General features: G+C 46.8%; 1 protein-coding gene across 2 annotated transcripts in view; it reads left to right on the forward strand.

The window, feature by feature from the left end:
* The first annotated feature begins 478 nt into the window (after positions 1-478).
* BICC1 (BicC family RNA binding protein 1) overlaps positions 479-16,241 on the forward strand; it is a 284,322-nt gene continuing 268,559 nt past the window's right edge. Inside the window, exon 1 of one of the 2 annotated variants that reach the window (XM_020998232.2) lies at positions 479-741. In XM_020998232.2, the coding sequence (XP_020853891.1) occupies positions 555-741 (187 nt within the window). In that variant the 5' untranslated portion in view covers positions 479-554. The remainder of the gene's footprint in view (positions 742-16,241) is intronic. The other variant, XM_020998233.2, reaches the window with a different exon arrangement.

Below are 16,241 nucleotides of genomic sequence, written 5' to 3' on the forward strand. Positions count from 1 at the left end.
CTGGAGAGTTAGGGGCTGGAGGTCCGTGTGTGCGTGGTGCTTGTGGGTGCCGGGGGTGGTCCCCCCGCCTCCCCGCCCCCGCCCCGCCCCGTGGCCTGCCTGGGCCAATGGAAGGCAGAGGCGGCCAAGGTGGGCGGGGTCTCCCAGGCCGCGGAGGGGGGCGGATGGAGCCTCAGCCTGGGCGGCGGGTGGCCGGGCAGCAGCAGGGGCAGCGGCACCGGCAGGGGCAGCGGCGGCAGCTGGGCGCTCAGTGCGCGGCGGCAGGGCCGAGGGCAGCAGCACCTCCGGGAGCCTGGGGGGGCCCGCGCGGGGATGCGCTCGGGGCGCGGCGGCTCCGGCTCGGGCTCCAGCGGCTCGGGCTGCTGGGGAGCGAGCTAGCAGCGCGGCCCGGGGAGGCGGAGGAGGGCCAGTCCGAGGAGGCGGAGGAGGCGCAAGGGGAGGAGGCGGAGGCGCCGGAGGAGGAGCGGCTGCGGCGGCGCCCGCGGAGGAGGAGGCGGCGGCGGCGGCGGGGACGGCGGCCGGAGCCGGAGCCCGAGCCCGAGCCCCCTCGCACCATGGCTGCCCAGGGCGAGCCGGGCTACCTGGCGGCGCAGTCGGACCCGGGCTCCACGAGCGAGCGCAGTACCGACTCGCCCGTGCCGGGGTCCGAGGACGACCTGGCCGGGGGCCCCTTGCCCAGCCCCGAGTGGAGCGAGGAGCGCTTCCGCGTGGACAGGAAGAAACTCGAGGCCATGTTACAAGGTAGCTTTCCCCTGCCCCACATCGGAGCCCGGGCCAACCCCTGCTCCCCTCGGACCCCGGGCCTCTCCCTACCCTGTAGCCTCGCCCAGTCCAGGGTTCCCCGGGACTTCCACTGTACCAGCTGGGACACTCCTCTCTTTTCTTGCAAAAAGTCACTACGTCTCCCTGGGCCTCAGTTTCCCCATCGGCGAAACGAGGGGGTGCGTGTCCGTTTAGAAGATGTTTAACGCCCTTCCCAAGTCTTACTCCTTTGAGAATCTGCCTAGATGAGTATGGGGATGGCAGCCTTTCGCTAGCGCTTTAAGGTCAACAAAGCGCTTTCCTTCCCAGCCCGGGCGCTCAGGGCTTGGCCATCTCCTTTTCTGCCCAGCTCGGGGGCCTCTCCCCCGGCCCGGGTCCCCGCCTGGCTCCAAGGTCTCCGCAGCTGCTGCTGCTCACTTTCTCGGAGCCCTCCCCTTCCCTCCTGGCCTAGGGGGGCCTGGAGGAAATGATTCCTCCTCCCCTCGCCCTCCTTACCCGTTCCCGCCTCCAGTCTCCCCCAGCAGAGTGGAGCAGGGCCTCCTTGGAGGGAATCCCTCAGCAGCGGGGGTGTGGGGTGGGGTGGGGAGCCCCGCTGCTAACTTAGGAAACTCACTCCCCTCCTCCACTTCCCCACCGGCGGGATCGCCCGGTCCTGACCCGACCGGCAGCCAGAGTTTTCCTTGAGGGGTGCCTGGGAGAGGCCCTTGAACTTGAAGTTGGGCACCCTCGGACCGGCACAACACCAAGCAGGATGAGGGCACCCGAACTTGGGGCAGGATGCCGCCTTGAGCCTGGCCAAGCTCGGCCTACGTCCGCTTTCCTGCCCGCTCTCTCTTTCTGTCACTTTCCTCCCGCCTCCCCCTCTTCCCCTTGTCAGTATCCACTTCCTCCAGCTGAGGGGCCTCGGGGATGTGGCTCACGTTTTAGGATGGGGTAACCACCCCCACCCCCTTTTTGGGCAGAAAGATCCAGGATGAAAGTGTGTGTGGGGGGGAGGAGCTGTGACTACCGCCCGGAGAGATTCTCGGCAGTGCCGATGTGTGTGAGCACAGGGTTGCCTGCATCTCCTGCTGGGCTTAGGAGGACACATGCTGAGTCAAATGCATTTCAGAATATGTCTCCCTTCCTAGGAATATAGGCGGCATAGTTTGCGTTTCACAAGTCGAGGCAACAAGTCGAATCAACAAATATTTGTCAACTGCCAGTTGTGGGCCCTGCAGTGCTGGGGATAGAAAAGACAGCCCCTGCCCTCAAGGGACTCACCGTCTAACGGCGAAGACGTCATGCAAACATCTGAGTACAAACAAACATCAATGAGGGATGAGCAACAGAGGGCAGATTTTAAACTCCTGCTTTATTCCTTTCTTTTCCTTTCCCTGACCAGAAAAGCTTGTAGCCATGCCAGGCTCCAGATCAGTTCTGGCTTAGCACATTAACATTTGGGGTTTAGAGAGAGCCCAAGGTCTCTGACTTTCTGGAGCGGACCCAGAGTGACTGGAAGCACTTGTGCCTGCCTTGGTGTGACAGTAAGAAACCAGGACAGACAGTTGTAAGGATTGCCAGTGGTGGTTTTGCAAAACAAAGGTCTGACCAAGACAACCACCTACCCAGAGTTTCCTGTGAGGGTTCATCATGTAGCTTGAGGACAAGTTCAAGGCAAATCAGTCTTGTTCAAACCTCCCGTTGCTTATTCGAACTTTGTTAGGAGGACGCCTCAGCTTTGGAGGACTTCCGGCTTGTGGTAGTCACTTGAGGCCTTTTGGGGATGGTGAAGCAGTTTTTCTGAGAGAGGACAACATGCTTTCCAAAATAATCACTTTGGAAATGCATAACTGGGGGTGTTGGCTCTTTGGTTTTGGGTCTGCTGCACACTTGCCATCATCCTCACTCGTTCCTTCTTGGAAAACCATCTGGATGGTATGAGAAGGATGTTTCTCTGTGTGTTTTGAATTATGTAACTTTCCAGGAAAGTTCCTCCAACTTATTTGATAAAGCCTTCATAACCCACATTCCCAAGTAGTAACCTTTTCTTTGTTTGGGTATGACAGATTTTAGTTGTCATTTATTAGGTATTCCATTCCTGAAGAAAAACGTAATTGTTAAAGCAAATCATTTAAAGGAAAATATCAGTGAAGAAAAACTTCTCTTGTGGACTGGATGTCTCAAAAAATCCCTCTCAAGACGTTTCAGGACACTTGTTTCTTGGATGTGTTTGAGTTGACTTGGGAAAGATGAATGTAGGAGTGAATGAGTACCAATGCACACCATGCTGACAGGAGAGGCCAGATCAGATCAGAGGGATTTCTAGGCATTTACTATGTCAGTATCATTTAGTGTAAAGAGACATGGGGTTTGCGATGCAAAGACCTGGGTTCTAAGTCTACACTAAATAGTGACTTGATCTTGGTTGAGTTCTTTTCCCTCTCTAGACCTCAGTTTCCCCACTTGTAAAATGATGGCATTAGATGAGATGAACTCTGAGGTCCTATCTTAGACCTTCTGTGGTTCAGTGGGAATTGGCCACTCCTCTGTTTTCTCTATGGGCTGATGTCTGTGTTTTCTGAATCATCTGTTTATAAAGAGTTGAGCCCCTTTCTAGGAGGCATATATGTACTTTATTGGTGGTTGTGTTAACCAATGAAGCTTGTTTAAACCTTTTCCTTAATGGGTAGCTCCTCTGTTGAGGTGGTGGTTAGGCCTGGTGCTCTCCAAGAATTGTCCTCCTTTGCAGCTGGCAGACTTCGGCTTGAGAGGTTGTAGTCATGAGAAGGCCAGTCTTGGCCCAAGAAGACCACAGTTCAGATCCTGCTTCTGATGCTTCCTATCTGACCATGAGCACGCCACTTCATCTCTCTTCTCATCTGTAAAATGGGGGTAATACTAGCTATAGAACCTACCTCACAAGATTGTTGTGAGCCTCAAATGAGCTCATGTAATTTGTCAAATGCACCTGAAACCTTAAAATGCTCTACAAAAGGCAGTGATGTCTATTTATTTGAATTATCTTGTTCTCGTATTTTTCTTTTTCTTTTTTTAAATTTAATTTTTTTTAATTTTTTCCATATGCTTTTGAGTTGAAAATTTTTCTCCCTTTTCCTTCCCCCCACCCTCCCCAAGACGGCACACAGTCTGATATAGGCTTTACATTTACATACCCATTAAACACATTTTCACATTAGTGAAGTTGTAAGTAAAAATTAAAACCAATACATTGTTCTCATATTTTTCCAGTGGAATTTAGATAGAAAAAAGTCCTGGGGACAAGCCCCTATTATTATTGTTATTATTTTTTTTTGATGAGGCAATTGGGGTTAAGTGACTTGCCCGGAGTCACACATCTAGTTAAGTGTGTTATGTGTCTGAGATGAGATTTGAACTCAGGTCCTTCTGACTCCCAGACTGGTGCTCGATCCACTGTGCTATCTAGCTGCCTCCCCACTATTATTATTGTAGAAAGACATAACAAAGTTAATGCTCCTTTAGGACTGGAGGGGACCTCCGATGTCATCTTGTCTCACCCACTCATTTAACGGAGGAGGAAACTGAGTCCCAGAGAAGTGGGCAAGGGTGTGAGCAGTCTTTGTGTTTCCTTTCCCCAAAATTTATAGGCACAAAACAGATCTCTTGCCATCAGACTTCTTTTGTTCCTTTACCATCAGGAAAGAAAGAGGTGACAGAAGGAAGTCTTCTGTACAGGGTCATGTAATGCAGCTTTTCCCTGACTCAGAACACTTAAGCCATCTTGGCTTAAACTCACTTTCTTGTAAGTAACTGAAATTCGTGCAGTCTCTGATCCCTTCCCAGGGTCCCAGCATCTAATGGAGTAAACTGAATGTTTACCTCTAAAGCCTGCAAGCTTCTGGTCCCTTTAGTCCTCAGACAAAGGTACCCAACCATCTGTGAAGAAATTGGGCCTGATAAGGAACAGCAAGCAAAGTTACAATAATAGTAATAGGTATTTTAATGACACTTTAAGGTTTGCAAAGCATTTTACAGGCATCATCGAACTTAATCCTCACAACAGGCCTGGGGTGGGTGGGTGAGTTTCTTATCCCCATTTTGCATATGAGGAAATAGGCTCAGAGAGGTTAACCTGCTTGCCTATGTAAGTGTTTTTAGAGGCTGAATTTGAACTCAGGTTCAGTTTTCTCCTTTCCTTTCCTTTCCTTTCCTTTCCTTTCCTTTCCTTTCCTTTCCTTTCCTTTCCTTTCCTTTCCTTTCCTTTCCTTTCCTTTCCTTTCCTTTCCTTCCTTTCCTTTCCTTCCTTTCCTTTCCTTCCTTTCTCCTTTCCTTTCCTCTCCTCTCTCTCCTCTCCTCTCCTCTCCTCTCCTCTCCTCTCCTCTCCTCTCCTCTCCTCTCCTCTCCTCTCCTCTCCTCTCCTCTCCTCTCCTCTCCTCTCCTCTCCTCTCCTCTCCTTTCCTTTCCTTTCTCTCTCTCTTTCTCCCTCCATCTTCTTTCTTTCTTTCTTTCTTTCTTTCTTTCTTTCTTTCTTTCTTTCTTTCTTTCTTTTCTTTCTTTCTTTCTTTCTTTTCTTCTTTCTTTCTTCTTTCTTCTTTCTTTCTTTCTTTCTTCCTTTCTTCCTTTCTTCCTTTCTTCCTTTCCCTTTCTTCCTTTCTTCTTTCTTTTCTTTCTTTCTTTCTTTCTTCTTTCTTTCTTTCTTTCTTTCTTTCTCTTCTTTCTTTTCTTTCTTTCTTTCTTTCTTTCTTCCTTCCTTCCTTCCTTCCTTCCTGGTTAAGTGACTTGCCAAAGGTCACACAGCTGTCTGAAGCCAGATTTGATCTCAGGTCCTCCTGACTCAATGCCTGGTGCTCTGGTGCCTAGATGCCCCTATGTTTCCACTTCTAATTGATCTCCAATCAATCAGTTAGCAAGTATTTATTAAGTGCCTACTATGTGCCAGGCATTGCTTTAGACACCTGGGATGAAGAGAAAAAGAATGAAGCCATCCTAGCTTTCAGTGAGCTTAACTAATTAGGTCTTCAGACAAATGACTGTGCCCCTGATTACTTTTGAGTCAACAGACAGGACTACCATGTAATTTTGTGTGGTGTGAATATTTATTCAGAGTCCATTCATAATTATTGAATGATTATTTAGTGTGTTGCTGAGAGGCAGCTGTGCATAAAAGAGAGAGGAGTCAGGAAGGCTTGGGTTCTAGTCTTCCCAAAGGAGCAATTGGGAACATCATTTACCCCCTCTGTGTTATAGGCAACTCTCAGACTCTAAGATGACGATTGCTGACCCACATCAGGGAGGGATTTTTGTACTAGGAGTTCTCTACAATGACAGTGACTGGTTTGCTGCTTCCCTTCCCCAATCCCCCTAGCACACACTTCAAGAAAATTAGCACCTTCAAACTTCTTGGAATCTTAGACTCCATTTGTATTGGTTACTTTGTTAATAAGGGCCAGATATCCTTCGGCTGTTTTCTTTTAAAATGAATCGGATCTGTTTGTTATCATTTTCAGTAGCTCTTACGTACCCTTTTTTTGGGGACAAGAACTTGATTGGAGGTCTCCAAGGGAAATGAGCAAATTAACAAGATTGTCTTTCCCTAAACGTACAGAGTGTGATTTGGAGATTATAATGTTTGGAATTTCTTTCCAAATGAGACTGTCCTGGGGGTAAGTTAATCTTTAATCAGTTATATTTTCACTGGTAGAGAAATTCTTCCATGTAATGGACTAGAAATTCCAAGAGGGAAATGTTGATATGACAAGAGAGGCTCCTTATTTCAGAAATCCTTCTAGCTAACGTTTTTTTTTTTTAAAAAAGCAATGAATTTTTCAAGAACCAAGGTACACATTTTAGAGGAAAAGCAGTTGAATAACCTTTTAAAAATTATACTTTTTTAAAAAAAGATGATTGCTTCAGAGCAGGTGGCATTACTGATACTGTTGTATCTCCCGTGCATTCCAGGCATGGGAGACGCCCCGTACAAAAGTACAGATGAGAGATGGAATGTTGCATGCAACAAGGCCAAAGAGAGTAATGTGTAATAAGGTGAGAAGGGTGAGCTTGATTCTCTCTCTTTCCCCTCTCTGCCATGTTCTCTCACTCCGGCTCCACCCGTACCTTCCCTCTATAGACATTTCTAGGACATTCTGTGATCTCGCTCTTCCCTCATCATGTTTGTCATACACCATGCTTCTTCGCATACATACCCTCTCCCTGGGAGTAGATTGTCATCTCCTTGGGGTTGGAGATTGTATCATTTTTCATCTTTGTGTCCCTAGCACAGAACCCAGACAGGTTCCAACTGAATAGGTACTTCACAAAAGGTCTTGCTCTGGCCTGAGGGCAGATGGAAAATTTCTTTCCTCATCAGGCAGTGCTTCTGTTAAATGTGGAAGTATTCCTTTTAAAATCTGACCATCCGATTAGGAGCAGGTTTAGGAATGGACACTTGGGACACTTCTGATATCGAATAATGAGAAATTGGTTTTCAGCCTCCATCTCCACGTAATGGACTTTTCTCAGGGTTTCTGCTCTTGACTGTGGCATGATAGGGGATGGTTAGAGGAGGTTTGGGTAGACATTAAGAAGAGGTGCTTCTGGTTTGTCTTGAGTCCCATAAGTATGAAGCAAAAAGCAAAAACAGGGCTATGTCAAGTGTTCTATTGATTTACTTTTAAACTTGAGATCATAGAACCTAAATCTACATTCAGTAAATATAGCAAGTAGTTCTCTCTCATGTATTGAGATCAATCCGAGATGTCATCAATTTGTGACTTCCCTCCAGTGGTTTAGATTGCAGCCACCTATGCTGGCCCATCCTGTGCAACTGTCCATGGTCTCCCAAGAATCCACCACAAGGGGGCGACCTAACTTCCATTTCTTGAACCCTTTCCAAGGCTGTCCAGCCATCATCCCTTCTTCTTGCCATGTGACCAGCCCATCTTTCCTTCTTTTCGTACATATCCTTCCATTTTATTACTATCCATCTATATCCTTCCTTGATGGTTCTCAGACCTGTGGAAGTAGTCCAAGTCAACAAGCTAAATCTCACTTTCACCCCCATTTTCTTGAGGTTTTCTACACTCAGCACCAAATTGTTCACAAAGGGAACTGAGCTGGGGAGGGTGTCATATGGGATAGCATTTCTTTAGCAAACAGTGGTTGTCTCGTAGTAGGTGCTTCATGAATGCTTGTTGATTGCTTCATTGATTAAGTATCAGCTATGTGAAAGGTCCCATGCTGGACCTTGGGGGATACAAAGACAGAACATGACAGGCTACAGGGCTGGGGGAGGAAATCCTATGTATGTACATGTACTAGGAAGGAAGGCAGGAAAGAAGGAAAACAGGAACATGGTAGGAAGGGATCTGGGCAAAATAAGGCAAAAGGCTTTGAGGAGAACACCAAGAGCAGGGAAGACAGGGAAGGCTTCATCTGCTGACTCTTCTTCTGCTGCTTAAGTCTCCCCCATTAAAAACAGCTAGGAATCGCTAGGGGGCGCCATAGTGGAGTCAGAAGATTCATCTTCCTGAGTTCAAATCTGGCCTGAGACACGTACTAGCTGTGCGACCTTGGGCAAGTCACTTAACCCTGTTTGCCTCAGTTTCCTCATCTGTCAAATGAGCTGCAGAGGGAAATGGCAAATCACTCCAGTATCTATGCCAAGAACCCCCACCCCAAAATAGGATCACAAAGAGTTGGACATGACTGAGAAATGACTGAACAGCATTGAAAACAAAAACACCCCTCACCGTGCCCTAGCATCCTTGGCCAACTGGTCATCCTTTATCTTTTTAGCCGAGCTCCTTGAAAAAGCTGTTCTACACTCGCTGTTTCTGATTCTTCTCTCACTCTTTGAAACCCTTTGAGGTATGACTTCTGACCTCACTTAACTGAATCTGCTCTTTCCCCAAGTTACTGATCTCATAGTTGACGATCTTAATGACCCTTTCTCAAACCTTGAGTCTCACAAGAATTGTATTTCTTTTGCTTACGTGTCTTTTCAGTGCAATCTGATTTTTTTTTCCTTTCTAGCTTAAAATTTTTTGGCCTTTTGAATTTGTGTCTTCCTTTTGTAATCTGGAATTATGCTTAGAATACCAACATCCATCATTGCTTCTAGCACTACTTTTAATTCAACAAGCATTTATTGGTTATATGTTGTATCCTGTCAACCCATGATGGGCGAATGAGGGGCTTTGGAGAGTAACAGGAGTAAAATATGTCATCGGAGAAATGTATGATGGGAAGAGAAGATGGGTTAGTCATGTGGTGAAGGATGACAGAGAGACAGGCTAAGGGCTCTGCTAGCGTCCTCCTAATATCAGGAAAAAGACAGGAAGGCCTCCTGGGCAGATCCCCTGTGGGCAGTTTATAGGAGGACATGCACAAGAGCTTCAGGATGGGCAAGCATGGATGGGTTGAAATCTGCATCTTTGGAGGCAACGTCCATATCGGTGAGATCACAGACCCAATGCAGTATTTTATTAAACATTTATTAAGTGCCTAGTGTGTACTAGCTGGAGGAGTCAGACACAACTGAAAACAACCGAACAACAATTGTACAAAGCCCTGCTGGTGCAAAGATGAAACGCAAAGCATTCCTCATGTTGGAGGTGCTTCTTGTTCTAGTGGGAGAACACGGCATGTACACAGTGAAGGGAATAAGAGGCGTGGACCAAGTCAGTGCAGCGAATTTTATCTAGGAGAGAGCCCGGACAGGTGGGGTGGCGTCAGGATGCGATTCCCAGGAGAAGGCGGCAGCCAAGCTGGGCCTGGAAGGAACTACCGTCTTAGTCATTTGGTAGGAGGTTTGACTTCCAACTACATTTCAACTTGTTAGCCTGGACGCCTTAATTTGCTAACTGCACATTCTAGCGGGGCGGGAGGTGCATGGCAGGATATAAGGCAGAGTGTCTAGCACTGGCTGACCTTGGTGGGGAGAGACTGTGGCGTGGGGGAAACAGCCGTGGATTGGGAGTCAGGACCCCAGTGTGCGCAGAGCTTGGCTCAGTGCTTTATTACTAAAACGGGGGTAATAATCAGGGAATTATAAATACAGACCTAGAAGGAACCTCAGAGGTCATCTAGGTCAACCCCCATTTTAGAGATGAGGAAGCTGAGGCCTGGAGAAATTGAGTGACTGTCCAAGGTAGCACCTGCTCTCCCAGGAGTGTGTGTGTGTGTGTGTGTGTGCGCGCATGCGTGTGTAACTTTGTGAACCTGAAGGGTGTATTTCTACACTCATCATTACAGATTTTGAGAAGAGGGGTGGGAACCGAGAATGTTGTTTCTGGTCCCCAGGCTGGGTTGGCCCAGGTGGCCCCGAGGTCTTTCCTGGCCCTGGAAGTCCTGGCTTTGGCGGTCTTTGGGAAGGCTGCATATTCATCTGAATGAATGACTAGTCACCCCCCCCCCCGTTAAAAACCCTTGGTCTAGTGGGAAAAGCTCTTCTGGGGCCCAGGGGTGAAGAGGGAGAGAGGAGGGGTGGGAGGCCTGGACTTCAGTCCTGGTTCTGGGACTTTGAGCAGGTCATCTCTGGGCCTTGGTCTCTTCTTCACCATCATGAGAAGGTTGGATTTCACGATTTTGCACCTCCCTTCCAACTCTGAAACTCTATGTTTACATGAGACACATGCTGTTTTAATTAAAGGGAAGATTATTTGGAGGTGGGCTAAGGCCCCAAACAAGGCCTGAGGGTGGAGTGTTTCTCTGCAGGGACTCTTTGACCTTCTCACTAAATGCTCAGATCTTAGCTTCTCAGCTTTAGCGGGAGATGCTACTTTGAGAGAGGTGTGGGCTACGCATTCCTTATCTCACCTGTATTGATGAACATCTCCAGATGAGGGGGGCTTCACCAAGTCAGATGGACAAAAGGGCAACCATAGAGCCTTGTGAAAATAAGAGGCTGGGGATATCTGAAAACAGAACAGGAAATGATTCCATGCCTGATTGTATTAGCAGCCAATCAATAGGCATTTATGGGTTATTAATGCAGATTGATGTGAGAGACACCTGTTCTTAGGAGTCGGCTGAAACATGTATCTCACAAAGAATTGTCCAGCCTGGGTGTGGTGGGTGGTGGCACTCCTGTGGGCACTCTGGAAGCCCTCCCTGCATTGATGCACATTGGGTGGACCGGCACTTAGGGAAGGTGTAGATGAGAGTTGCCCAGGACCAGAAGGTGTGGATGAGTCTTTGCTACTTGAAGGTGTATCTACACTGCCAAGATAATCAGGTCCATTGAAGAATATTTGTGTGACCAATGCTCTGCTGGAAGGAGATTGTGGGTAGATTGAAAAAAACAAGCTTAAGAGCCCAGTAGGCAATGGAAAAACTAGTCTTTCAGTCTTAACAGTTAAATAATAGTGATGACAATGGTGATGAGAACGTTTAAAAAGTGCTCTGGGGTTAGCCCAGCAATTTACATGATTTTCTTTGGGTTTATAAAAACCCTGACAAAGGTGGTGATATCTTCATTTTATAGTGGGGGAAATTGAGTTTCAGAGAGATGAGGAGACTTATTTGTTGTGGTACAAGTTGGGAGGAAGGGGGGTTTTCTTACTACAAGGCCAGCAACCCATTTGCCATGACCTGCTGCCTCCCAGTGAGAAAGACATCAAGCAGTGTCTTTCCTTCCCCCAACAAAATCTCTCTCTCTCCTCCCTCTCTCTCTCTCTCTCTCTCTCTCTTCTCTCTCTCTCTCTCCTCTCTCTCTCTCCTCCCTCTCTCTCTCTCTCTCTCTCTCTCTCTCTCTCTCTCTCTCTCTCTCTCTCTGTCTTTCTCTCTCCCTCTCTCTCTCCCTCTCCCTCTCCCTTCCCCTCTCTCCCCTCCTTGTCTTTCTCTCTTTCTCCCCCCTCCCTGTCTCTCTCCTTCTCCCTCTCCCCGCGCCTTCCCTCCTCCCCTCCATTGATAGAATGTAGAATATAGGCCTTGTTGGGGCAGGAACCTTTGTGGTTTTTTTTTTTTAATATCCATGTATATTCCTAGCACCTAGCACAGTGCTTGGCTCCTAATAGGTTCTTTTTTTTTTTTTGGCTAGGCAATGGGGTTAAGTGACTTGCCCAGGGTCACACAGCTAGTAAGTGTCATGTGTCTGGGTCCAGATTTGAACTCAGGTCCTCCTGAATCCAGGGCTGGTGCTCTGTCCACTGCGCCACCTAGCTGCCCCTCCTAATAGATCCTTAAGAAATGCTTGATTGGCTCTGGCTGGACAGGTTATTGGTGAATCAGCAAAAACACGTGCTGACTCTTGTCTAGTCTTTCACTGTTCTGTAATGGATAGAGCTGATTTCAGATTCAGGAAGGCATGGGTTCAAGTCCTTTGCTGGCTATGTGACCTTGGAAAAGTCACTCATCTTTTAATATCCCAAGCAACTCTAAGTCTCTGAATTGCAGAGAAGATGCCAGTCCCACTGGGTGCTCTGTATACTAATGAAATTATAGGCCAGCTTAAAAAAAAAGTTCACTGGTCCAATTTCTCAGACTCAGCCAACTGTGCACAATCATAAGGATCTCTCTGACCGATGGTCTTTGAAAACAAACGACAGTCGGGGCTGCTCTGGTGCTTTGTATCCAAAGAGCCCTCTTTCCCCTGTGGCTGCATTTTGGCTCCGGGCTGCCCAATGGGGAACATTAATGCAGATGAGATTGAGAACTCTAGGGACTAGAGGAGGTACATAACGTGTCCTAAGTCACACAGCTAACAAACAGAAGATCTGGGAATGTCTCCAGGCTTTCTGACTGACAAGTCCAATACTGTTGTTTCAAGACCATCTGATTGCATTTGATTCTGTTATCTTTTGTAGTTAGCAGAAAGGAATCTTTTTCCAATTTCATCAAAGCTCAAATACTCCTCCATGAAAACCTGGGTATTGAGTATTTCCTCCTGTGCCCTGCGCAGAAACAAGCGTGGAGGGAGGCAGCATCCTGCCATAGCCAGACTTGCCTTAATCGCCTTGCCATTCACCATTGCCATGCAAGCTGGTGGAAAAGGGCCGAGTTCTTTTTAAACTCTCAGCTCCCCAATATGCTGAATCGACTCTTCTTCTGAAAAATAAATACGGGAGATAGATTTGTGTAGCTTGTAGCTTAAAGCATTTCTTTGCATTCCACAGTTAACAATTGTAACAGGATCACATTCTCAAGTTTCTCTGTGTTTTTGGGGGTCCAGCGGCCTGTCATGGTTTGGCCTGAACAGGAAGCCAAGAGCCTGCTGGCTTGCACATTCTTGTTGGTTATGGTATAATCTTTACCTCCCTTGGAAAATATGCCTGATTTGGGATGTTTATTTCAGGCCACTCGGCCTGAAGCAGTCTGTTTAGCCATGGAAGAACTTGGAAGTGTATTTGTTCTTTCTTTGTCTTATTAATCTTTTTCTGCATAGACTTAACTGCCTCTTTTTTTTTTTTTTGGTCAAGACCGTTGATTTCATTGGTGTAGGGAACTCTTGCCATGTAAACTCCCTTCACCGATACGGATTCCCGACTCTTCAGTCACCTAGTCTTAGATCAGGGGTTCTTAATCTACAGCCTGTGAATTTAAAAACTTTTTTTAATAATGACATTTCAATATAATTTGTTTCCTTTGTAAACCTATATATTTTATTTTAGGTGTTCAACCACAGTTTTGAGGAAGGGTCCACAGATTTCACTAGCCAGCCAGAGGGGTCAAAAGGAAAGAACCTCAAGCTTGGAGAGTTGCCTGGGCTGAAAAGTGAAGGGCCCTTCCTTCCCATGATCACACAGCCAGTGTCTTCCTGCCTCCAAGGTTGGCTCTCTGTGATATATAGCCTCTCATGCATATACATAGAAATATTTGCTTATTTGTATGTATGTGAAATAAATTGAAATAAAGGCTTAGGTCCATCACAAGTTACCAAGTAAAGTTGTCCTACACCACACTGGTTTGGAGAAAGTTAGTGTCTGTGAAGAAGTGGGGATTTTTATAGTGAAAGAATTGAAAGAAGAGGTTCGGGATGGAATGTTACATGAGCACATTCAGCTTGAGGCACACGGGTACCAGCTCTGGGCATCCATGGAGACATCCATGGGATCAGTTTCTTTTCTCTGTGGCAGTGACGGTATGGCCTTACTTGTTTCTTTAACTCTTAAAACTCATGACTAAAATATCTTTTTATATTTTATATGACATATATTAATAAACTTATATTTTATATAACAAGATCTTATATTTATCTAGCACTTTAGGATTTGTAAGACATGTTAAGTAAGTTTCCTCCTTTGACCCTCACAGACCCCTTGCGAGGTAAGAGTTGCAATTTTTTGTGGTTGTTCAGTCATTTTTTCAGTTGGGTTGGATTCCTCATGACCCCATTTGGGATTTTCTTGGCAAAGATACTAGAGCGGTTTGCCATCTCCTTCTCCAATTCATTTTACAGATGAGGAAACCGAGGCAAACAGAGTAAAGTGACTTGCCCAGGGCCACACAGCTAGTGTCTGGGACCGCAGTTGAGCCCAGATCTTCCTGACTCCAGGCCCAGCACTCTGTCCACTTTGCCAGCTAGCTGTCCTTAATTTAAGGGCTCCAATTTAAACCCTTATTTTATAGTTGAGGAAATTGGAGGCAGAATGAGGTGAAGAAGGACTTGCCCAGGATCATGTAGTAAGTAGCAGAGCTGGACTGGAATTCAGGTCTTTTGATTCCAAGCTGGCACCCCGCGGCTGAACCTCATCTCATCCAGCCCTCCCATTTTGAGGAGTGCTGACAGTCTATGGGCAGCCTCACCTCATCCGTGTTTCCTTTCCCTCCCTTCCCAGTCACAGAAGTGGAAGGAAGCACAGCATTTGGGTGGAAAAGCTAGAAAAAAAGAACTCTTCAAACTGGTACTAGCTGAGTGATCATGGGTAAGCGACTTGACCTCGGTTTCTTTGTTTGTAAAATGGCTATGATGATACCTACCTCCCACGGGTGTGTGAAGATCAAGTTAGATAATGTATGTAAAGGGTTTCACTAACATTAAAGTGCTGTATGACGGCTACACAGATGACTTGGAGTTGGGAAGACCTGACCGCAGGTTTGCATCCTGTACACTTACTGTCTGCGTGACCCTGGGCAAATCGCTTCACTCCGGTTAGCTTTAATTTCTTCAACTGTATGATGTGGATAATAATATCCCTACTGTGGGGTTGTTGGGTGGATCAGATAATAATCATAACAAGAGCTAACATGTGTGTGGCCAGCTAGGTAGTACAGTGCATAGAGCACTGGGCCAGGAGTCAGGAAGACCTGAGTTCAAATCCAGCCTCAGACATTTACTGTGTACATGCCCCTGGGCAAGTCGCTTCCCCCGTTTGCCTCAGTTTCCTCATCTGTAAAATGAGCCAGAGAAGGAAATGACAAATCACTCTAGTATCTCTGCCAAGAAAACCCCCCAAAAGGCATCATGAAGAGTTGGACATGAGTGACATGGCAAAACAGCAGCAGTATTGCTGGAGCTCCTACAATGTGCCAGGTGCTGGGCTCAGGGCTTTACAACGATCATCTCATTTGATTTTCACAACAGTTTTGTGAGGTAGATGTATTATTTCCATTTTACAGTGGACACAGCTAGGAAGTGTCAGAGGCCAAATTTGAACTCGGGACCTGCTCCAGCCCTGCAGTTCTGTGCACTGTGGCTTGCCCTAGCTGCCCAGGCAACATCCGCTTTTCCAGCTATTTTAAACGTGGGTCAGTTTTTGGTTTTGGCAGACATTAACGTGCTACATTGACACTTTTATTCTGCAAGGATTCCATGTGCAAAGAAAGAAAAAGCCAGTGCTTGTGCGCAGTCTGAAACCTGGGAATAACTGAACAGAAAATGGAAACTGTTTTATGCTAATGTTAGTGTTTTTACTGTTCCAATGTTAATTTTTAACTTGATGTAGCCTTTGTTTCTAGCAATGGCACCCATTGACCCGACTCAGCTTTTTCTTCTTAAATGTGAGTTGAAAACCTTTCACTCAGTGAGTACTTCTTACGTGCCTCTATACTCTCCCAAGAATTTGAGGTGAGAAGTAGCCAAAGGGTAATGGACAGAGATGGAGGAGCAAGCATGGGGCTAGACCAGGCCAGGAATACGTGACAGATGGGGAAGGGCACCATGCCGGAGAAGGAATGTGAAGAATGTGAGAGGAATGGGTGCCTGGGAACAAAAAGGTGGCCTGGTCCCATAGCAAGGGTGAGGGGTCATTGACAGAGAGCCACTGAGCTCCGTTGGTATCCTCATGCCAAGGGAAAGAGAGTGAGGCCCTTTGTGCATTGGATTGATCCCCAGTGGTAAAAATTTGGGAAAACATGGATGAGATTCACCCAGGATATGTAGGCATGGAAGGGTCATGATAATACCCACATGAGTAGGGCTGTGGAAGACTACCTCCTACAGGCAAGGTCCTATACTAGGTCATTCTGAGAATATAAAGATGAAAAAGCCAATTTTTGCCCTAGTGCAATCCAGGGTGGGGTCCGGAGATGGGAGGAGGGATGCTGGTGATATAGGAATAATTATTATACAAGGAAGGAAA

This window comes from Phascolarctos cinereus, unplaced genomic scaffold, assembly GCF_003287225.1.
Source record: "Phascolarctos cinereus isolate Bilbo 61053 unplaced genomic scaffold, phaCin_HiC Scaffold_3;HRSCAF=262, whole genome shotgun sequence".
Taxonomy (NCBI): domain Eukaryota; kingdom Metazoa; phylum Chordata; class Mammalia; order Diprotodontia; family Phascolarctidae; genus Phascolarctos; species Phascolarctos cinereus.